General features: G+C 43.3%; 4 protein-coding genes across 4 annotated transcripts; 2 read left to right on the top strand and 2 right to left on the bottom strand.

The window, feature by feature from the left end:
- Positions 1–27: 27 nt before the first annotated feature.
- LOC108607982 (DNA topoisomerase 3-alpha) lies at positions 28–4,015 on the top strand. Its single transcript, XM_017999136.1, has 5 exons — positions 28–201; positions 258–891; positions 942–1,403; positions 1,463–3,778; positions 3,842–4,015. The coding sequence occupies exons 1-5, from the start codon at positions 46–48 to the stop codon at positions 3,994–3,996; spliced, it is 3,723 nt and encodes a 1,240-aa protein (XP_017854625.1). The 5' UTR covers positions 28–45; the 3' UTR covers positions 3,997–4,015.
- Positions 4,016–5,160: 1,145 nt separating this feature from the next.
- LOC108607981 (rho guanine nucleotide exchange factor 18) lies at positions 5,161–10,405 on the bottom strand. The gene is made up of 3 exons (XM_017999135.1): positions 10,095–10,405; positions 9,107–9,897; positions 5,161–8,435 (listed from the first exon to the last, which is right to left on the bottom strand). The coding sequence occupies exons 2-3, from the start codon at positions 9,867–9,869 to the stop codon at positions 5,191–5,193; spliced, it is 4,008 nt and encodes a 1,335-aa protein (XP_017854624.1). The 5' UTR covers positions 9,870–9,897; positions 10,095–10,405; the 3' UTR covers positions 5,161–5,190.
- Positions 10,406–10,614: 209 nt separating this feature from the next.
- On the top strand, positions 10,615–23,701 carry LOC108607966 (kinesin-like protein KIF14). Its single transcript, XM_017999093.1, has 3 exons — positions 10,615–11,513; positions 11,571–12,152; positions 21,735–23,701. The coding sequence occupies exons 1-3, from the start codon at positions 10,644–10,646 to the stop codon at positions 23,616–23,618; spliced, it is 3,336 nt and encodes a 1,111-aa protein (XP_017854582.1). The 5' UTR covers positions 10,615–10,643; the 3' UTR covers positions 23,619–23,701.
- LOC108607967 lies at positions 13,797–19,661 on the bottom strand. Its single transcript, XM_033293105.1, has 3 exons — positions 19,087–19,661; positions 17,671–17,688; positions 13,797–13,995 (listed from the first exon to the last, which is right to left on the bottom strand). Exons 1-3 carry the CDS (start codon positions 19,247–19,249, stop codon positions 13,844–13,846), a joined length of 333 nt encoding a protein of 110 aa, XP_033148996.1. The 5' UTR covers positions 19,250–19,661; the 3' UTR covers positions 13,797–13,843.
- Positions 23,702–23,815: the final 114 nt, after the last annotated feature.

Here is a 23,815-nt window from a genome sequence, read left to right as displayed (position 1 = left end):
AAACAAGTGGCGGGAATAGAATGTTTTTCTACTGAAGTTTATTAAATGCAGCGCTTTTTAAAATGCTTACGCTTGGCAAATAATGTGCGTTACGCTCACAGCTCAAAGCAAATACATGACATGAAGTTTTTAAATGTAGCTGAGAAGAATGATGCAGCCAAGACCATCGCCGGGCTTTTGTCCAATGGCACAGCGCATCGGGTAAGCGGGCAACAAGTTTAACAACAATTGTTTGTAAACATAAATTTATATTGCAGCGCGAGGGCTTGTCGGTGTACAATAAGATTTTTGAATTTGAGGCCCAAGTGCGTGGACGCAATAGCAAAATGGTAATGACCTCCGTTTCGGGACACTTGATGCAGCTTGAGTTTCTCCACTCTTATCGCAATTGGCGCAATGTTGATCCGCGTTCACTTTTTGATGCACCAATACGCAAAACCGTTGGCGAGAACTATCAGCCCATTAAGCGCACGCTGGAGCGTGAAATACGCGGCTGCCAGGGTCTGATCATATGGACAGATTGTGATCGTGAGGGCGAGAACATTGGCTACGAGATAATAGACGTCTGTCGCGCCATCAAGCCCAATTTGACTGTATATCGTGCTACCTTCTCCGAGATTACAACAGCAGCCGTACGTCGCGCTTTGCAGCAGCTGGGAGAGCCGGACAAACGTCAAAGCGATGCGGTAGATGTACGCTCCGAGCTGGATCTGCGCACGGGCGCGTCTATAACGCGCTTTCAGACCATGCGACTGCAGCGTCTGTTTCCGGAGAAGATTGCGGATAAGCTTATATCCTACGGCAGTTGTCAAATACCAACGCTGGGCTTTGTTGCTGAGCGTTATAAAGAGATTGAAGCGTTTGTCTCCGAGCCTTTCTGGAAAATCAGAGGTAAGCTATTGAGTTCATTGTCGCTGTACTGATATTCGGTTTCTTTGTAGTAATGCACACAATTGATGAATTGACTGTGGAGTTTAACTGGGCGCGCAATCGTTTGTTTGACAAAGAGGCGTGTGAGAATTATTTGCTAGTTTGTCTGGCTGAGCCAGAGCCGCGTGCCACTGTTGAGAGCGTTACCGTCAAGCCCAAGCACAAGTGGCGACCTACGCCTTTGGATACGGTGGAAATGGAAAAGCTAGGCTCGCGCAAACTAAAGCTGTCAGCCAAGGAGACCATGACAATTGCAGAGAAGCTATATAGCAAGGGTATCATTAGCTATCCGCGCACTGAAACCAATCAGTTCTCCAAGGAGTTTGAACTAGCACCGCTTGTGCAACAGCAGACGGGCCATTCAGATTGGGGCGCCTTTGCACAGCGCGTGATTGAATGGGGTCCTAATCCACGCAATGGCAACAAGTCTGATCAGGCGCATCCTCCCATACATCCCATTAAGATGGTAGACAGTGAGTGTGCTCTGCTAGAGATTTAACATTTTGAAGGCTCTCTTTCAATCTCTTGGCAGATCTACAGGGCAACGAGGCACGCGTCTATGAGCTGGTTGTGCGTCACTTTCTGGCCTGCGTCAGCAAGGATGCTGTTGGCTCTGAGACAATTGTGAACATAGATATTGCTGGCGAGAAGTTTAGCGCCAATGGCTTGGTCATACACGAGCGCAACTATTTGGATGTTTATGTATACGACAAGTGGAGCGCCAAGCAGATACATGCCTATGAGCGTGACCAGCGCTTTGAGCCAACAGAGATCTTACTGCATGAGGGCGCAACGACGGCGCCGCCGCTGCTAACCGAAGCGGATTTGATAGCGCTAATGGAGAAGCACGGCATTGGAACGGATGCAACGCATGCGGAACATATAAATACCATAAAGGAGCGTGGCTACATAGGCGTGGTGGATAAGGGCGCACTGGTGCCAGGTGTCATAGGCATGGGACTGTATGAGGGCTACGATGCGATGGAATTGGCATTGGCAAAGCCGCTGCTGCGCGCAGAGTTTGAAGCGGATCTGAAACGCATTTGTCTTGGCGAAAAGGATCCTGCACTGGTGCTGCGCGAGCAAGTTGAAAAATACAAGCAAGCGTATCAGCAGATTATGGAGAAAATAACAGCCATGGATGATAAGATTGCGCAGCGGCTACAGGAAACACCCACAGCTGCGAATGCTGCAGCTAATGATGCCGATTCAACTAATCAGCAAGCACGTGAGCTGTTCCAGTGTCCCAAGTGCTTGCAAGCGCCGCTGGCATTGAAGCCGAAGAAACAAGCAGGCAGCTTCTTTATAGGCTGCTTGAACTTTCCAGATTGCAAGAATGTTGTCTGGCTGTCCGAGGAGCTCAAGGATATAAGCGTGCTGGATGAATGCTGCGCCAGCTGTGGTGCTGGCTATCATATGCTCAAGTTTCGTTTCAACAGCGCCTACTATCGTGGCTTGTTTAATGCACCACATGGCTGGTATAAGAACTGTTTGCGCTGCGATGAATTCTTTCGCAGCACATTCAACATAAATATGGATCAGGTGAAGCGTGTGGGCGGCATTGTGGCACAGTCAACGGGCTCAGGTGGCGGACCACCTCCTGGACCTGGAGGTGGTGCAGCAGGTGGAGGTAGACCTGGTGGCGGAGGACCTGCCTCAGGCGGTGGTAGACCTGCTGGACCAACAAAAACAGCAACTACTGACAACACTTGGGGCACTGGTGCCAAGGCAACTAAAACCAAACCCAAGCCACAACCCAAGCCCAAAGCAACTGCTAAGCCCAAGAAGCAAACTCAAGCCGGCGGCGCAGGGAACGCAGGCAGCATACGAAGCTACCTTACCAGCAGCACAGCAACTGACACTCAAGAGGCGAACTCACTCGATGGTTTCTTTGACAGCAACGATGGCTTCGAGCAGCAATTACTTGCAGCAGCGACACAGGCAGAGACGGCGCAAGCGCCTGCAGCTGAGCTTGACGACGACATTGCCGCCGCCTTTGCTGCCGACGATGATGCAGATTTTGAGGCTTTAGTAAATGCGCCAGGCAGACCAGCTGATAATCTAGACAGCAGCATTACGCAAATTGTGCGCGCTGTCTACGAAGCCGATGAGGCGCCCATGGTTTGGGGACGTCAGGGACGCAATGCTGCGGAAGCACAGCCTGCGGCAAAGCGCGCGCGTCTAAGTGAAGAAGCTGCTGCTGAAGTGCGCTGCACTGGCTGCCATCAACTGGCGCGACAACAAACTGTGCGACGTGATGGACCCAATCAGGGTAGACTGTTCTACAAGTGTCCCAAGCCCAATGAGTGCAAGTTCTTTCAATGGGCAGACGAGCAGCCACCAACGACAACAGGAGCAGCAGCAGCAACTAGCAACAGTCAAGGAAGCAGCGCGTGGGGCAGTCAGAGCAGCGCTAAAAGCGCCAGCAACGCGCAACAAAATAGTAACTGGGGCAGTAACAGTTCCAACTCATCCGCCGCCTGGTCCAGCAATAGCAATAATGCTGCAAAGGATACTTGGGGCAGCAGTAGTGGTAATGCTGCCGCCGCCAGGCCCAGCAATAACACTAATAATTGCAGCAGCAGCAATAACAATGCCAGCAGCAGCAATTGGGGACGCAGCAATTCCTCCAGCGGCAATGCAGGCACGCTTATGCGCTCCAATTCCAGCAGCACAGTGACCATGACCCAAAAGCCCAGCGGCAATGTTCAATGCAATTGTGGCAAACCCGCCAGCAGTTTAACTGTGCGCAAGGATGGACCCAATCAGGGACGTCCCTTTTATGCTTGTCCCACGCGCGAAAAGTCATGCGGCTTCTTTCAATGGGCAGACACCGATGAGCAGCCAGGTGAGCTATCAAAGCAGCTTGTATTGGTGCATATTTTAATGGAATTATTTATCTTACTTGCAGGCAGCAGCTGGGGCAGCGGTGGAGCCGGTGGCAACTCACGATCAACTGCAGCTTCCACTTCTGCTGCTGGGAGTCGCACACGCAAGTGCGGACTTTGTCGCCAGGAAGGACACACACGAAATAAATGTCCACGCAAGGCAGAGATGGATTTGTAATTTATAAACATTTATTATTGGAGCGAGCAACAGTTATGGATATGTAATATACACACATACATTAGTTAAGGTACACATGCTGTATATATAGAATATATAGATATACATATATCGTTTAACTGAGCCATGTATTAAAAAAACAATCCATGGCTAGATCATTTGTAATGCCAACGACTTTAAACAACATTTCATCGAATGTACATATATAAATATATATAATTTCTTGTTTTAAATCATAAATTAAATCGCGAATTGTTTGGAATTGCCGCACACGTTGTACTTGTACTTAATATAGATTTTATTCTTTTTGTATATATGCCTAATTAACTACGATTTTAATTTTAAAGACGCGCGCATAAAATTTTTACATAATTTAATACACAGCTTGGCATAGAGAGCGCAGAGTTTGAAGATAAAAGAGCGCCCAGCTCGCTGCTTAGGCTTAAGCCTTACAAATTGTTAGTTTATGTTTAAGACTTGTTGCAAATAAGATGAATGTGTTTTTTAAATAAATTAATAAATACTTAAATGTAAAAAAAACAAATGCACTTTGGATAGTTTGGGAAAGTGGGAAAATCACAAAACTCATGCTTAAAAATATATAAAGAGCGTGATTTAGTTTAAACAGTCAGACGTTAAAGAGAACACACATAGCGTAAATAGTTAAAGAGAGTAAAGTGGAACGTTTTAAGTACACAGAGAATTAAAGCACAGACTTGCGTTAACTTAAATGTTAAAATAGGACGAGCAATCCGTTTCGATTACGATGACGATTTCGATTGCACGTTACTTGAGATGCATTTTTTTTGAAACAGTATAATTTGCTAAAAGCTCTGGGAATGTAATTACATAGACACATACATATACGTATATATATAGTTGTAGACAGACATGCTATTTAGATTATTAATCATAGTTTTCTAATACTTGTGTATTAAGTCTTGTTTTTGTTTTGTTTTTAAATAATTTAGCTTAATGTGCTAAGCAAAGCATATGCATATTGTCTGCATAATAATACTAAAAGTATTAGCTAAACGTTTGGCTTAAATTAAAGTATACGTTAATTTGAAAGCAAGTTAATTGTTAGCTGTTGCTTTTAGGCAAATTATACTGCATATTTTTTATAGAGTGTAGTTTTTTTTTGTGAGTTTTTCGTTTTTGGGCTTAGATTTCAACTTCTGGCGTAAATTTGCGTCAGAAGTAAATCTCTTCCTCCTCAGCTTTGGCACGAGGCCCAGCTGAGCGCGACTGCGCTGCTGCAGTTGTCGCCATAGTAGCGCTGCGACTGCTAGTGGGCGTCTGCGCTAGCCGCGACTGCGCAGCACTATAACTGTACTGTGGCTGCGAGCTAGGCGTGCTTGTTGTTGTTGTTGTCGTCTGCTGTATTATTGCAGGCGAGCTGCCGGTGCGCGAATGCTGCGGCGTAGGCGTCGCTGTCGACGTGGGCATCGTTTGGGGCGTGCGCTGCTTGTCGGCTAGCTTCAATGGAAACAGCTGCTGTATGCCGCTGCTGGCTGTGGCGGCTGCAGCGCCGCTGTTGCTAAAGCTGGCGGACTTGTCCACACGCGCATTGGCTGAGGAGAGCGAGGAGAGCTTCATGGGCAGCTTTTGTTTGACAAGCGTTGAGTTGAGCTTGGGCGCATTATTGGCGCTCATCAGATGCACTGGCGGCGTTTTGTTGCTGGCTGCGCTATTGAGCCATTTGTCCTTGCGACGATCCATGGTTGAGGTAGTGCCGACGCCGCCGCCGCCGCCAGCTGTTGTGGTGGGCGTTGTTGCTGTGGGCGTGTCCAGCTCGTGGGCCTCCTCGGGCAGCGCTACAGGCGCCAGCGCAGGCAGCGGCGTGCTGGGCGACAGCAGCAAGCCCTGACTGCTGAGCAGCTCCATTTTGCGATAGAGCTGCTCACGCTGCTGACGCACATCCTCCTGCTCGGCCTTGATTTGCTGTTGCAGCTGCAGCTGCTGCGCACGCATTTCCGCCAGCTCATCCATCTGTTGCTGCTTCTGGCGTAGCCAAACGGTTTTTTCTTCTTGCAGCTTGTCCTGCAAATTGCGCAGCTCCTCCAGCTGATCCTTGTGCGTATAACTGGCGCTGGCGCCGCTCGTGCTTCTAGCCGTTTCTCTATACAACGCCAGCTGCAGCTGCAGACTGTGGATGCAGGTCAGCTGCTGCGAAATGATGCAGAGCAGCGTATGCAGATGATGCGAGACTTGCAACACGGCATAGTTGTGCTCCTTGCTAACGCCACCTGGCGGCAGCGTGCTGGCATGCAGCTGCAGCTGCTGCGGCGGCTGCGTCGCTTCGTTGCACGTCTTCAGCTCACGCTTCTCCTCCAGCTCTTGCAGGCGCGGCGTCAACACTAGCTTGCCAGCCGGCAGCTTGCCACGTTTCTCATCGAAGCCAGCGAAAGTCTCGGCGCGCTTCGGCAGCGTTGGCGAGGCATAGAGCACGCTCTGCTTCTCGCCCACGCTGCTGACAGTGCGGGAGACGGGCTGGCCAGTGGCGGCGCTATAGATGCTGGCCGCCAGCTGGCTGATGTCCTGCACAGTGTTGAGCACGCGTCGCCAGAGCTCGAAGGTGTCGCAGTCGCTGCTGACCAGCTCCTTGTAGCTGCCAAAGGCGGCCAGAAAATTGGCAGCGCTGCCATTGGCATTGGTGGCCACATCGCCGAAAGGTTGCTGCTGCTTGAGCAGATTGAATTGCAGCATAAGCTTCTCCTCCAGCAGCAGCGCCTGCTCGATGTCCTTTTGCCGCATCTTCTCTATAGTCTCACGCTTGTTCACGCCAATGCGCAGTTTCTCCTCCGCCGTCAGCGCTTCCGCTTCAATTATATCCGTAGCCGGACAGTCGAGCACCGCTTGGCGTATAGTTTGTATCCAAGTGTGTTTGTCCTTGGGCGTTTGCACTTTGAGCTCATACATTTCGGGAAAGTCGGGATTGGAGCTGATGATGTAAATGCCACGCGACTCGGTGCCCGCTTTTTCGCGTATCAGCAGCTTCTGCAGCGGCACGACGCCCGCCTTGTGCTCCGGCGTAAAGAACGCGTATTTGTTGTGCGCCGAGTTCTCGCTGAGAAAGCAAAGACAATCGGTCAGCACCACCACCAGCACCAGCTGCGTCTTGGCGCGTCCCTGCATCAGCGTCGCCAGTCCATCGAACTTCAAGCGTCGCCGCGACTCCACGCCCAGTTCCGTTTTGCGAAACGGCTTGTTCTTGTATATAGCAAAGGATTTGGCATCGATGCGCGCATAGATCTCCAACTGACGCTCACGCAGCTCCTTCTCCGCCACGCAGGCGTCCACATCCACCAGCAGCGACTTGACCAGGTTCAGCGCATGTTGCAGCTTGTCCGTTTCCAATTTATTGTCACGCGCGCTTTTAAGCAGCGGCTCAATGAGCAGCGGATATTTGGTTAGACGCTGGGTTACAAACAGAATGCACTCGGGTATGCCCTTCTTCTTGAGCAGCGGATTCTGCAGACAATGCTTGTACCACTCGGCAAAGCTGGGCTCGCCCAGGCACTGCTTGAACTGCTCCAGGGCGCTGCGATGATTGGCACAGAACTCGCCATAGGCCAAGCGCAGACACTGCGCCTGCTCCAGCGAGAAAAAGTCCAGCAATATGTCTGCTATGCTGTCCACCACGAGCTGCTCGCGCTGCTTCTGCCGCAGCATTCTCAAGAAGCAAGTGTGCAGCTCCGTTAGCTGCTGCAGGCGTGGAAACATGCTGTGTATGTTCAGCGAGGGAAAATGCCGCTCCAGACTTTCCACAAATACTTTGCGCATGACTATTAGAGTCTGGCAGTGATGCTTCTCCGTCATAATGAACTCATAGATGTGCTCCTGTCGTTTAATTTGCAGCTCCTTCAGCTGCTTCAACTGCTCCTTGGGCACATTGGGCGTCCAGCTGTCCGGCTCGAGCAGCACTATGCCCAGCGCTGGATCGGCGCCCAAGTCTTGCGCTTCTATGGGCGGCTCATTGAGAAATTGCAGCTCAGCCGCGCGTATAAGCGGCTGTTGCTCCTCCTGATGCTCCTCGGAGCCATCGCAGTAATCCTGCCCCGACGCCAGCTTCTTGTTCTGCAGCCTATTGCACTCCAGCTCCACGTCGTGCAGCTGCACACCGCCCACCAGCGACTTCGTCTTGGCCTTGGGTTTCTTCTTGCGAAAGAATAATGATCCGCGCTTGGGTCGCTTCTCTACGTGGTCGTACACCTCAATCTTCGCATGCGAACGCAACAGACTCTGATTCTCATCCTCGCTGTCCGTCAAGTGACGCGCTATTGCCTTGATGTCCTCCTTGGCGATAATCGAGGATGTCGAGATGCTTTTCTGCAATGGTATGCGACTGATTATCTCTGTGGCCAGACTACGCTTCGCTGCAATTCGCTCGAAATCTCGCGCCAGCTCCGCCTCGTTAAGCGAATGCGTTGAAATACCTGCGGGGAAAAATAAAATATGAATAAAAAATACTTAGTAAAGCGTTTAAGTTGGCCTGGCCAATGCCAAACTGATAAGCGGTGGGGTTCTTACGGAATTTCTTATCGTAATCGAAACTAACTTCGACATATGCGCTACCTAATAATAATAATTAGCAATAGTGCGGCATATTGGCACTGAAGAGAGCTTTGGAGAAGCAAACAAATGAAGCATGAAAAAAATTACAATAACTTAAATTGTTTAATGAGCTATGACGCACCAAATTTCAGAGCTTAAAATTAGTCTAGGGTTTGATTTGAAAGTTTAAAGTGACTTTAAAACCTAACAAAACAAATTAAATTAAATGTGCCAAGAAGTAGCTGCCGACTTTAATTTAAACTTGCTTAATTGCTTTGCACTTTTAACTAGTGCCAGAGTTCAGTGTCTACTGCACCCTTTGTTTACTTCTAAATTTAAATATTTCTATTGGAAAATGCAGCGTTAAATTATATGGCATACATATATAACTTTACAATGCACTTGCGACGCAATTGCAATCTTTTTGCCTCAAATGGCAACGCATTCTTGGCTTTTATAGCCTCATAAAAACCCAACCCCACACACTCTCAAGACAATTATAGTTGTCTGTACAATTGTTGTATAAGATATTCATACAAAGTAGAGTACTAACCGCCAGTGCTGTTGCGTGCGGAGCGACGACGCTGCTCAGTGACGCGTATGGTTTCCTGCTCCTCGCTATCCAGGCTGGATAAGCTTACGCTCTTGTTGGTGCAGTCGCCCGCAGCGCTGTCATCCACAGCCGTCCAGGACTTGCGTCGATCTGTATGCAGCAGCAGACATTGTTGTGGCGCTGCAGACCACATGACGCCCACGCCGCCAGGACCGCCAGTGCCACCATTGCCAGCATTGCTGAGATCAGGCAGCGATGTGCTAAGTAAAGCTGCATTTAGCAATCCATAGTTGGCAAGGCCATCCTGATGTTGTTGGCTCGAGGAGGAGTTTTTCATTTGTTGCACCGTCTCGCGTATGTTCTGCAGCTGGCTGAGCGTGTCCTCGAAAATATTGTTGTACTTGGAGGCCGAGGCTGGGCTGTGGGGCGTGACATTGATAGTGGGTATCATGTTGTTATTGTTATTGCTGGCGTTGTTGCTTATATTGTTGTTGATGTTGCTGCTGCTGCTGCTATGCGCAGCAACAGTTACAGGTGCATTGATAACAGGTATACAATAGTTTTGACTCTCGACAGTGACGCGCGGCGTAGCATTGAGAATTTTGGCTGAGACTCCAGCTGAGCCATTAGTAATGGGAGCTGCTGTGGCTGCTGACACGTCGCTGCAGTTTGAGTTTAAAAAATCAGTAACCACATCATTGTCGCTGTCATTCTCATCAGCTGCTCCAGATGAATTCGCTGTTGCATTGTGTTCGCTGTCCATATTACGTTTTGGTATCTTACGCCGTTATCTGAGTTAGAAAAAGAAAGTTTAGTACGCAACACCTACACCTGCACTCCCACAAGCAAAAACGCACACACACACACACATAGATACACATGTATACCTATGCAAGGCACACACATACACGCACTGTGTTTTTTTGTTTTTTGACTATTATTGATTTTCCACACACTCACAAGCATACGCAGACGCACTCTAACTCACCCGCCTTGTTGCGCCTTCTAATTGTTGCGCTTTTGCCTGTCGAGGACAACAACAGCGTCCTTGCACAATTCTGAAAACAAGTGGACGCAACAACAACAAGAACAGCGTACACAATACAAAAGGCGTTGGGGCGTTGGTAAAGCAATTGCAAAATGCAAATAGCAATGCGACGGTTTGGAGAATACTGCTTTTTGATTTATAAACTAAAAGAAGCCTAATTTATTGAGATTTTGCACGTTTAAAACTATTTGAGACACATTTTTTTGTGGGGATTTAGCGTTCGCGTTTTGCTTTTGGGTGACCGTTCAGACTAACTCATATTATTCACAATGAAATGGTGAGAATGGAACAAACTAGCGAGTATCATCTACAATAATAGTGTGGGCAGCGCGATGTTCGATCGAACACTAGCTTAAAGCTATCGATACTAAATATAGCAGCATCGATACTTTGACAACAACAGAAAAAAATTTAACAACAAAAACGACGCGCGCGCTATTTTCGAAAGCAACAACATTTATATCGTAAATACAAGCAAGTGAATGTAAGATGAGCAACAAAAGCACACCGGTGCAACAACGCATCAATCAATTCCAAGCACGTGCACGTGGCAGCATTGGAAGTGGTTCCAAAACGCCTGCCGCAGCTGCTTCAGGATCGGCACTCGGTTTGCGCCGCAAGTTGCTGAGTCGCACACCAAAAAGGAGCGCTGAAAAACTGCCGCAGACTCACACACGATCGGAGCAAGTACTAAATACAGCATTTAATAGCGGCATAGCAACGCCAAATCCCAAACCAAAGCCAACTGCATTGAATGCATGTTATACGCCTTCCTCGCTATATCGCAATGTGGGCAAGACGCCAACGCCGCTGCGTCAGCCGCAAACGCCCAGCACACACAGCAAGTCGGCTAGCAAACCAAAGGAAAAGGATGCTATGGTTGAGTCCTTTCACAGCATTGCCGAAGAAAGTAATATGATTGTAGCAGTGCGCGTGCGTCCACTAAATGCAGCGGAATGCACGCGCGCCAACGTACACAACGTGGTGCAAGTACATAGACATAATGAGCTGACTGTGCAAGCAGGCAGCAGTGCTGATGCCTCCGCTGGCGTTTCGCACTACTTTAGCTACGATCAGGTATACTACTCCTGCGATCCCGATCGCAGGAACTATGCGGATCAGCTAGCTGTGTTTGCCGGCACAGCGCAGCCACTAATCGATACAGCTTTTGAAGGCTACAATGCTTGCCTGTTTGCCTATGGACAGACGGGCTCTGGCAAATCCTACAGCATGATGGGCATAGAGGGATTAGATGATGCTGCTTTGGATGGCAGAGCACCACATGTTGAGGCAGGCATTATACCACGCTTCTGCCATGAGCTGTTCCGTCGTATTGATGCAGTCAAGCAGCAACTGCAGGTGAGTTTTGGCATTCATTTAATGTTGACTTAAATAAACCTATGACTTTGCTTTTAGGTGGAGGTGGAGGTTAGCTACTTTGAGATCTACAATGAGAAAATACACGATTTGTTGAGCGTGCAGGCAATGACCAATGTGCCGGAGACGCCTGTGCAGCGTCAAGCGCTTAAGGTGCGCGAGCATCCTATATTTGGCCCTTATGTGGTGGATCTAAGTGCACATTCTGTTGATTCCTACTCGGCGCTACGCAATTGGCTGGCTGTGGGCAACTCGCAGCGTGCCACAGCCTCGACAGCGATGAACGACAAGAGCTCACGCTCACATTCCATATTCAACATTGTGCTGAATCTTACCGATCTAAGCAGCGACACTGAAAGCAGCGATACAGACTCTGGCACTGTCTCCTTGCGCCAAACGCGACGCAGCAAAATCAGTTTGGTCGACTTGGCCGGCAGTGAACGCATAAATGTGTCTGGCTCAAATGGCGAACGCATACGTGAAGGAGTTAGCATTAACAAGAGTCTACTGACGCTGGGGAAAGTAATTGCAGCCTTGGCCGACTCACGCAAGCCCGTCGGCTCATCCACGCCGCATACCTTTGTGCCCTATCGTGAGAGCGTGCTCACCTGGCTACTTCGCGTGAGTACTAAACAAATTTCGAAACACTTTTACCTATTTCTGTTATCAGACCGTGGGCTATTATCTGTACTCATAAATTAATTAGTCAATCAATCATATTGCGTATATTTTACGATGGGCCCGTTGATCTTTAAGCCATATCAAGTGCGTTTGCTTTGTTCTGTTTGATTTTTCTTACACGAGCAGCCTTCGTTGGCTGAAGAGATAAAGCTGACACGAGTTATTAATCGCTTGCTTATCAAACATATATAATAAATTTACATTTCAAAATAATTTATATATATTTTATGCAGCATTATATTGCTGATAGCTGGCTGTGTATTGTTGAGTTCCTCATCCCAGTACAGTCTCTAACATATAAACCAAGCGGTCTGCTACATTTAGTCAAATTACAGCCACAAAGATTTTGTGATAAGCTGGGCATTAAGTTTATTTTTATTTGAGCACATTTGAGTGCATCAAAAATACTTTATCTTATCGCACAGAATAGTTTTTAAGATATCTTAAAGTTATAAAGAAAAGAATAATATTTACCAGACAGTATATTAATCTTTATATGTATGTGCATTTCGGCAAAGCCAAAGCTATCGCTATAATCAAAACGAATTTCTTGAAAAAAAAAGTAAACCCGATAGCGCAAATTGCTCACTTTGTAAACCTTGTAAATATTTTTATAATCATGTGACTATAAAGTTGCCTATCTGAAGTATTTTCTTGCAACACTTTACCTAGATTAATGCAAAATATTACTTAACCAACTTAACTTAACTGATTAATATTACGTATATCACGTAACTGACCGTTTGACTGTTTTTATTAGCTAAACACTTTTATGTTTTTTTAATGATTGCGCCACTAATTAAAATAAAGTTGGCTATTGCAGGTTATATGTTGTACATTCTTGTTTAGCGAACTATATAATTTAAAAGTCTAGTGTTGATGCTTGACAAGTTGAAAACTTTGATTAGTATTACGTACTAACGTAACTAGGAATATGTTAGAGCTAGAATGCACTGCTTCTAACTAACATTTTCCAACTTGTGTTGCATTGTCGTAGGTTAGGTCGACACCCAATCTAGTTGGATATCCGCACAGTTATGTAAATAGCCATGCGTATCGATATCAAACAAATACTAAAAACAATATGTTGGATTATACTATTACAAGTGGCTGGAACACCTGTGTTTAATATGCTGCTGCCACACATATCTCTATTAATAGCATGTACTACAAGCTGAATTGCGGAACGTAATTTGCAAAGTGTTTAACAATAAATTGGGTGATTCAATGATACAAAGTTTAAGTAGTAAATCATACTGAAGTGTTTACCTTTGCACTAAAGTAGAAGCTGTTGAAATTTTGTATTTCTAGAGCGCTGCTCAATAAATGTAAAGCGCCATAGATAAATTGCAACTACTTTAGTCGGCCTTGCTGTGCCTAAAGATTAGTTTGTTTCAAAACAAATTATATAGTATCCTCGAATTTTCCATGCCCCACTCCATAGATAAGTCTGACTGACTGGCTAACAAAAAATTAAATTTAGACGTTTGCTTATCAAGCTTTAAAATACACACACTTGTATATAAATCAAATACACATCCACTGATAGAATGCCTATGTATGTGTGTGTGTGTGTAACGCTGCTTTGTGTTGTTTATTAGTTTGTATTTTTTATTTTTATTTACATTGCACTAAAATAAAATAATGCTTGATAAGTTATCAGCGCCTCGACGTCGCAATTGTGCCAACAACAAATTCTTTTGTAGTTGTTGCTTTCTCTTGCTGCTGCTGCTGCTGCACTTGCAGTCCATTGGCTCACATCTGCAATGCAATGTCAAAAATACTTAGATGCCCAACAAACAGGTATGCATAGTTTTAAAATAATAAAAATATAGATAATTATATTAATGTTATGAATATTGTAAATAAGTGTGATAAATGCAAGTTGTGAAATTTACTTTTTGATATCTGTTTATTAAGTGCAATAAAGAGTTTTCTAGTTTCAGTTGCTATAGCTCTTTATTGAATATAAATATATATTTGAATTGAAGCACACACTGTAGTTAGTGCCTTTAAACTAAGAACTTAGATATATAAATCTTAATTTATATATCTGTAGTTAATATACTAATACTCATGTTTACTGAATAGTGTTCTCTTTAATGCAAACCTATTGCTCAGCTGTTATTAACACTTGTTTAGTATTTATTGAGTGTTAAATTATATGCGATGTGCGATTATTTTTTAATATTCTTTTTTTTCCATCTATCAACCTTTTATTCCTGTACATTTTGGTAATTTCAAGATCTGCTTAGCTGTGCTATATATAGCGGCTAGCTGTGCTATAAAATATTTATAAAAGTTTGGTTTCGTTGTGTGTGTGTGCTAAATGTTATTCTAACCACTTTGAGACTTATTACTGAATCACTCAATAATGGCGCTTAACTGATGCAATTTGTATTCTTAAGCTACTTATTTTCTTTGTGATATTTTAAACAAAAACTAGTATATTAAATAAGAGTCCTATAGAAATATATTATCATGCTTTAATATATATCTTATAACTGAGTGTTATAACTATTGACATTTTTATAGACAGTGCCTTGGACTTTAAAAATAAGTAGATAAATTTTAGATACAACTCTAATTTTCAGTGTATTTAGCACCTTTAGTTCAACGTGTATGTAGGGTATTTTATTATTTTTTATTACAGTCTCTGCGCCTGAACACTTAAAATTAACTGAGTTTCATTAAAAACTGATTTAATTGACAGATGATATATGACATGTAACATATAGTACTAACTCTGGGTTATGATTTTTCCCTCAGTAGTGGGCGGCGCCATTATTTTACTTCAGTGCTTGTATGTTGTCCTACTATTATAAAGCAAATAAATGCCTAGTTCGCTTTGCCCCTATATGTAGGTGCTAACTAGTGTATAGACATATAGATAAGTAGAGAATATATATATCCAATTGTACATGAGTGATTATAACATATATGTCAATAAATTAAAATCAGGCATCCATAGGTGCTTTTTGTATTGTTGATTCAATAAGGTTCGTTTATCCTAGTGCTCTAGAGAGTTACTCTCAGTTTTTTATGGTGTGTAACGCAGCTTGAAAATGTATTATAGCAACATATCAAATGTAGCTGTTATCAATATATATATAGATAATTTTCACTCAGTGTGATTTTTTCCTTTTAGTGCTTACTCAAATATATCTCTCAAGTTTATATTTCCTGGCTCTCAGACTTGGGAAAAATTAAGGCAAGTCTCAGAGGGTTTGTGACGCGTTGTTTATCCAAGCTAGGTCAGCTAAGGTTAAACTTTTGACTCTCAATTAGAGATTTAATGCGTATTATTTTCTTAGTTATACAGTTAACATATATATTGTAATGCGTTGTGAAGTAGTTTATGGAATTGCTTACATAAGTGTGAGAACAAACTAGTGACGGAAGACTTCTTAGAAATGTAGGTGGTTTCCGAGTGTGTCTTTGTTTTCCCTTCTTATCGGATACATGGTGTAAACATTGATGATGGGAAATGTGATACAAGCGTGACTGAGCAATTGCTTTATATTTAAAGGTAATAAAAGAAAAAAGGCCAACAATCGCTTGTTTACACATCTTTTGTTTATGTATGAAGGGTGGCTTCTTTTTTTAATGAGTTTAACCACATTCTCGGTTTTTTGTATATAGAATACCATAACATGTTTTTTTATTGATTATTTTGTATTCAGGGTGGTTTTGTTTCAATCAAATTTTTATGTATATGTAGATATTTACTGTACAGACATTTTATTTGGAGAATGAGAACAATATGTAAGTTGGATAGATATTATTAATGTTAATGTAAAATTGCAGAAATTCTTGATACCGGCGAAGGACAAAACATTAACAGATAATATATTATTTATATTATTTTGTTAAGGGAAATTGTTTGTGTAATATATAGTTATGTCCGTTTGAATCTTGTATTATATTGACAGCTGGGTCCTAACGAACATAATTCTAAGTAAAAGAGTTCCATTCAATGCACCCAAGCGCCAGCGTTATGAGAATATTGTATTTAACAATGCTTAAAAGATTGTATTATGCTGAATTACTGGTTTAATCCTTTGTAACTTTTGTTAGTAATATGTTATTTTAGCTCAAAGACTGTGTCAATGTTGTGCTCTGTTAGTTTGTTGTTGGGGTCGTATTAGCGCTTTGTAGGTTTTTCGGGTAAATTTTAGAATGTTTGTGTGGTTCTAGAGGCTAAACAAGATGTGATATATGAGCTGTTGTTCTCAAAACTGCTCTTGTTTAACATAATGAATTATGTTTATGGTCTAATGACAATACAAAAGAAGAACAAAGATAATATTAAAGACCTTATTTCTTGAAAATTCTTTATGTGCAAAGATGTAAGTGCTACGCGCATGTATACAAATAAAATTGTTTAATAATTAAACCTAGCTTTAGAGATTAATAATAATATAAATACTAGATTATATGAAGTTAAATGAGATAGATTTGCTATATGTTTTTAATTACATTTCTCAGTCGTGTCGTGAACGGCTATATAGAAGAAAATTGTTCTAGTATTGTGGGCAATTTTGCTTCCTCGTTCTGTTTTTGGTTTTTACAGTTATTTGTGTTGTTTTGTTGTTTTATGTTGTTTTTTCTCTTCTGCGTGTGTGTGTGAGTGTGTGTGTAAGGTTCGAGTTTTGCTTAGTCCGAGAGCGTGGTGGTGGTGCTGGGCGGTGAGGTGTGTTGTTGTTGTGTGGTGTTATTAGTGTTTAGGCGTTGAATTTTAGTATTAACGTGAGATATAAACTACTGCAAAACTTCAACATATAGATATAATGAGAATACGTTCAATTGTATTGTAAATAATGGTATTTCTATAGTTTATAGTATGAGCAATATATCCAAAGTGTGCTTGATATTCTTCGATTTAATGCTAATTATTTTGTTAGTTGTATTTAATATAGGTATGGTAATGTAACGTCTATATGCGGAATTAATGCGGACTAAACTCGTATTGGTACAGTTGCCTATCCGATTATTGAGTGTACGGATTGTATGAATTCGTTAGTCTGTGTGTTCCTGTTCATACTTGGGCCTGCCCAGCTAGGTATGGATGGTAGAACCGCTTTTTGTATTCAATTTTTGCGCTTGCTTCTTTTCTACTTAAATATTTTGTTGTCTTTGTCTTTTCTGGTTGTTTAAAGTTTATATGGCATTGTGAATTTGTGACTCGAGGTGGCGGTGCATGTGTTGTTGTGTTATTGTAGCTAGTGGCACAAATTGTTATTGCTTATTTAAACCTATGCAGCTCATGCTGCGTTGGCACACCATGCGATCGGGAATCCTTCGTGTTCGTGTCCTCATGTCGTTGCAGCTCCTCTCGTTTCTTCTCGCATGATTCTCTTCTTGAAGCTGCGAGACTCACGTTTGACGGCATATAGAATGATAAGCTGGCGCTTCTTGTGGATCCTGCAGAGAAGGTACAATCCTTTGCGCTGCTGGCCTTCTCCGACTTTAGATGCTTGCTATTTTAATTAAATTGTATATTCAATAAGATCGTGTTTAAACAATTAAATGGTATAACATAGATTAATTGTTTCAAAACTCCTTCAACATAATAAAGCACTGACTAACAACACATGCATTAAATGAGGAAATAGATAACGAAACTGGTCACACGGACTACACGGAATAGCTACTCATGCGTTGTCTCACTTTTGCATCACGTGTGGTGTCTTGGTCTAACGTGACGACAAACTAACGCAGACTGGCCCTAATATTTTTTTTGTTTGATTTTGTCTTTATAACATGCAGGCCTACACACATTATGACGTAACGATAGAAGCACGGTCACTGCTAGAACCGCAATACTGTTTGTTTGTATTTATGGTTACCCCCCTGGTTGTATGTTGGACTGTTGGTTGAATTCTATGTGGAACACTATGTTTCGGAATAGTCTTGTTATTAATCCTCTACAGATTGCTGTTATGTTGCCTGGTGCTAATAGAACGTCTTTGTAATTATGCATTTCGAGTTGGAATTTAATTGTCAGATAGCTATTGTGGAATATAATATATTAGCCGTCCATCTTTTGTTATTTTTCTACTGCAATTTGTGTTTTATGAACGCCTGTTGTGCATCTGTTTTAGTCTCTCGGTGTGTCGCACAGTATGCTATATGTCATTTCGCTTTATTATTATCGTGTAGATAGCAAAATTATGAGCGCATAATTAGTCATTTTATTGTTAACTATATATTCGCATGTCCATGTGTTTGTTTAAATGGCCATACACGCATAGCGTTTTTTTTATTGCGCCGCAGTTTTAACGTTTCTTTATTTGGCAGCTTAATAGAATGAATGTGTGGCTTGAATCCAAGCAGTACAGTCGAGTAAAGCATTCACAGTTACCTACCGGCTATACACACACGTGCAATTGGAGCATTATTATAACAACAAAAAGGCAATAAGTAAATAGTAGTGAGCGCAACAAATGTAAATACTGCATGTGACGGCAAATGATAACGATAACGTTAAACTCGCGCCACCCTGTTGTATGCCATCATTTCTTTTCGTTTTTTCACTCACTGCACACACACACATACGCATACATATGTTTGTATGTATATACATATGTACGGCATGTGCGCAAATTAAGGCGTGTTTTAAGTATGCATACAAAAGCAGGCCGTCTAATTTTAAATTCTTGCAAAAACAACAAGCAAATGCGTATACATTGATAATTCACACATATACATATGTATATATGGCATGTTGTTTGTTTGTGTGTGCTGCAGTTAATGTTGTTGTTTTTTTTACTACGTAAGCAGCGCTGCATAAATTTGAACGTTACTGACACAAAGCTCGCTGCTATGGCAATGCACCTGCTGCATTTGAAAGCTTTCACAATTTGATAATTACCTTGAACACGACTGTAGGAATCCTTGGCCGGATAAGTGCTAGCGGCAGTGGAGTGCTCCAGTGTGCCATACGGAAACTGCTCATAATCCCGGTAATAGCCACTGCGCATTGAGCCGCCATAAGAAAGCGTCGAGTCGCCAACAAAAACACCCCACACATCCATATTCAGTTGTTGTTGTTGTTGCTGTTAAGTTAATAAGGCGGTGGTCAGCTTATTTTTATATGTGTGGGTGTGGGCTTGATTATTTTTGTCGTTGTTGTTGTTGCCTTTGGCGCGCGTATGTTATGCGAGGTCGTTTCACTTTGTATTCTTTGTATTTTACTCGTTTTTCGCAACTTGTAACGTGCAATGAACTCAGTTAAATTCACCAGCGTCAGCGTTTCACGTTCTTTGTCCAAATATAATTCGCGTATTTCTTATTTTTTAAACACTTTAGATACCAGCTTTAAGGTACAGAACCAGTTTGTTGTATATGCATTTAATTTAAATGCAATTTTTTCTTTTTCCTCTCTATATGTATTAAGTCTCAAACGAAGAGAACTCTGTTCGTCAGCTCTTTACGTCGTCAGTTCAAAACTGAAACTGAAAGCCGAGTGGGCAAAATACTCTATTTTTGTAGTCGGCCAGTTGCTCACGACGTGCTTCGTGCCTCGTGCCTCGTTTCGCGATTGCGTACCGTATATACATACATATGTATGTATGTATGAGCGATTGTAAGTACATTTGTATATAGTATATGAGATTTATATGTGCGAATATGCCATTAATAACGTTGGGAAATGGGCATACTGTACTTTACAAAATTATAAACAAAAGACTCTTTTTCAAAAGAGTTACATATATTTTTATCTTGTTTAGCCTACTTAAGTTCAAGTGCGCACAATATTTTTAATTACTCAACCTGAACTCCTAGAAAAACTCAGCACGTAGTATCTTCAAAGTCAACCTTGAGGAAAACTCTATTTGCGTTTGTTTTTCGCGTCTCGTGCTGTGCTTCGGCTTTGCACATGCTTTGTTGCTTTCTCTGTCGCACAATGTTGTCATGCCTTACGCACTTATGTATTTACTTTAGTTGCACACTGGTACAAATACTTAACAAAAGTATGACAAATACTTTATACGTAGTTTTTGCGGTTATTTTACATTAATTTTTTGCATGAATCATGCTTTGTTTTAAGCGATAGCACTTAAATGTTGTTAATTGGTTTTTAATCAAGTTAGCATCGACTTGCTAAAATTAATGCCAGCCCAGAGGAAATTAATGTCGTTTAACTAGTGTAGTCATGGAATTTTTGACTTGCCTCTTTTGTATAGCTCGAGGAATATTTAGCCAAAGTTTTGCTAATCGATGTCTAGACTGCATGCCGACGCATGTATAATTAATTTATCATGAAATGTAGTTGCCAAGCAATCTCTTTCAATTTAATTTTAAAGTGATAAGCAATACAGGCCATAAATTAACTGGAATATACAGCTTTAAATTGGAAATTAAAAAGCTTTTGATTTTCCGAAATTTTAGTTACGAAATGTTTAATGAAATTGTGAGCAATGCCTTTCTAGCAAGTTTTTGTGGCTTTCATATCGTGACCAGATTTAAAAATAAATATGTATATAGCGGAAAAGCAAGTTTTAAGTTAAGCATACACACTGGAATTTATATTGAGTGCACGAAATGCTTAAAGACAGACATAACTGCAAATAATATATGTTAATTTTGCCTAGACCGGCCCCACAATGCTAAACTTGGGTGAAGGGCGGACTATAAGCGCAGGCTGAACTTGTTTGTCCTTGCTCTGAAACCTTACTAAATTCGTTAAAGTCTAGCATAGCTTGCTCCACTGTGTAGACCTACTTACAAACACACACACACACTTACATGTTGATAGTTTGCTTGCTATCTCCTGCTCTTGCTCTCTCTCGCTCGCTTGGGGCTTGCCATCGTGCAAATAGTAACCCAACCCCCACAGCGCTGCCGCAACTGCGCAGTTTATGCAAACAGACTCTCTCTCGCTCTCTTGTAACACTGCGCCTCTTTCCCCATTGCTTTTCATACTTTTGTTTTGATGTTGCTGACCTTACGTTAAGACGTTAATCAAACAAGTGTCTATGATACTAAATGTATATAAGTATGCGTGTGTATATTTGTATTTGCATTTGTGTGTCTACCTTTGTTAAGCTTTCTCGTTCTAGTCACATTTTGCTTGTCTGTTTGAAGTTTGTTAATAACCAACGCTGATAACGTCCTACTACTATCTTTAGAGGTCATAATTCTTTTGTTAAGACACACACGTGTATTTTACATACACAAACATAATGCTGAGGCGAGTGCTCATGATCTTAAGCTTTAGATTTCTTTATGTCCATATTGTTCATAATTCTAATTAAACTTCTTGTCTCTTTTAATCTAAGTGCAGCTCTAAAATGATAAGCGTTAAAAGCACATATTTAATTAACAATAAACAAATTATAGTTCTAATTGCTCATTAAGCTACGCGGACTGCCTTAGTCGTTAAATTTTGAATATGAATTTTAAATTTTGAAGCTGCTAACGGTTTTCAATTCAGTTGTCAATTTGACAAGACTTATATTTGTTATACAAAATAATAGAAAAATGTTTAATAGCATTTACGTTTCTATGTCGCTGCAGGAAAATCTGGGTGGCAACTCCAAAACCGTTATGCTGGCCACCATTTCACCAGCGAGTCTGCATGCGGATGAAACTCTGGCCACGCTGCGTTATGCGTGCAAGGCGCGCTCCATTGTGAATCGTGTAAAGGTGAATGAATCACCACATGACAAGATTATACGTGATCTACGCGCTGAGGTGGATCGCTTGAAGTCGCTGCGCAATGAGTACGAGCGGCAGCGTCGCTTGTCCTCCAATAATAATCCGCCAGCGCCACGTAAAATTATAATTGAAACATCTGTGGATGACACCGAGGTGGAGGCGCTGCGTCAGCAGCTGGCAGAGCGCGAGCGTGAGCTGAATCGCGCGCAAAAGTCTTGGATGGAGCGATTGAAAGAGGCGGAGGATTTGCGCAAGTCGGAGCTGCGTTTGCTCAAGCGCAAGGGATTGGCAATGGAGCTGACGGCAGAGCAGAAGCAAGCGTGCTTGGTTAATCTTACGGCGGATCCTATGCTAAGCGGCACGCTCTTCTATTTGCTGCCGCCAGGCATTGTGCGCATTGGACGTGGCCGCTTGTCAGGCTCCGCCAATGCAACTATGCCTGATATAGTGCTGGATGGACCGCTGGTGGCGCTGCAGCACTGCAGCATTGAGCACGAGTCCAGCGGCAAGTTGTATGTTAGTCCTGGCAGCGAGGACTTTGAAACCTACGTCAATGGCGAGCTGCTGCTGCAGCGGCGTCAGCTCTATCATGGCGATCGTTTGGTTATTGGCGGCTCGCATTATTTTCGCATATCGAATCCGTTTTGCAGTCAACGTGACAAGCAGCATACACAGCTGGTGGACTTTCAACTGGCGCATCAGGAGATCTTGCAGAAACAGGAGCAGAAACTGCGCTCCGAGCTGGAGGATGAGAAGCGTGCAGCGCTGTCGCTTATCGAACAGCAGCGTGTGCAGCATGCGCGTGACTTTGAGGAGCGACTGCAGTGCCTGGAGCTGGAGCAGTTCAAGTTCAAGTGTAACAGCGAAATGCTGGAAACGGAGCGTCAAGCGCTGGCCCAACAGCAGCAGCCGCAGCAAACGAGCAATGTCAGCACGCCGGCACACAAGTCCACGCTGCTGGAGGATATACAACGCATTATGCTGAATCCCAGCGAGGAAAGTCTGCACAAGACGCAGCTTATGGTCAAGGAGGCTACACAGCGCTGTCGTCTGCTGGGCTTGAAGCACCTGCAGTTTCGTCAAGCGCAAACTCCAGATGAGTTTGGACTGCTGCGCAGCGTTATACTCATTGTGGACAAGCAACGTGGACTCAAGGCGGAGTGGCCCACTGCTAGACTGGGCGTCTGGCTCGATCTGCAGCGCGATGGCGGCAACGCTGCCAACATATTCCAAAACGTTGAAATTGATTGGCAGCCACTGGATGCAGATCTGAATGAAACGCTCAACGATTCACACAACTCCAGCCGCATTGCCTTGAATCTAAGCGCCATGAAGGATTTGCTGCTCAAGCAGCCACTGAAGCGTCTTTTATCTGGCGGCGGCAGCAATCAATCCACGCCCATTGACTCGCCAGGCAGCAACAAGCTGGCGCAGCATACCAAGCGCCTGCTGACTTATGATCTGGATGAGCAACCAGCTTTTGCACAGCTTGCCCAGCAGGAGTTGCAGGTGCTGCAGCGCTCCACGCAGCGTTTGCGGCGTCACTGTGACGTTGCCTTGCGTGAGCGTGAAAATCAACAAGATGCCGGCGACTTGGCCAGCAATTTGCAGCAGGCAGTTGCAAGATTGGAGCAGGTGCTTCACAGCATGCACAGCTGCCTGGCGCAGTCGGCAGAGGTGTCCGCAGCGGCAGCAACGTCACCAAGTAAAGCACAAAAGGCTGTGCGTTTTCTGATCGACTAATCAACGTCAATAGCTATAATTCCTTGACTTTATATATAACCTTACTATATATGCAATGGCTTGTTTGTTTATATTCGTTTTATAAAATAAATTTATATGCAATGCAATACAAACAGCTTGATTTATTTAATAGCAAACAGGCAAATCACGTTGGAAACAATTTCTTCGCATATAGTAAAAGCAAAGTAGCAGGCGAA

Source organism: Drosophila busckii, chromosome 2L (genome assembly GCF_011750605.1).
Source record: "Drosophila busckii strain San Diego stock center, stock number 13000-0081.31 chromosome 2L, ASM1175060v1, whole genome shotgun sequence".
NCBI lineage: Eukaryota > Metazoa > Arthropoda > Insecta > Diptera > Drosophilidae > Drosophila > Drosophila busckii.
This window is presented reverse-complemented; position numbering and strand designations above follow the sequence as displayed.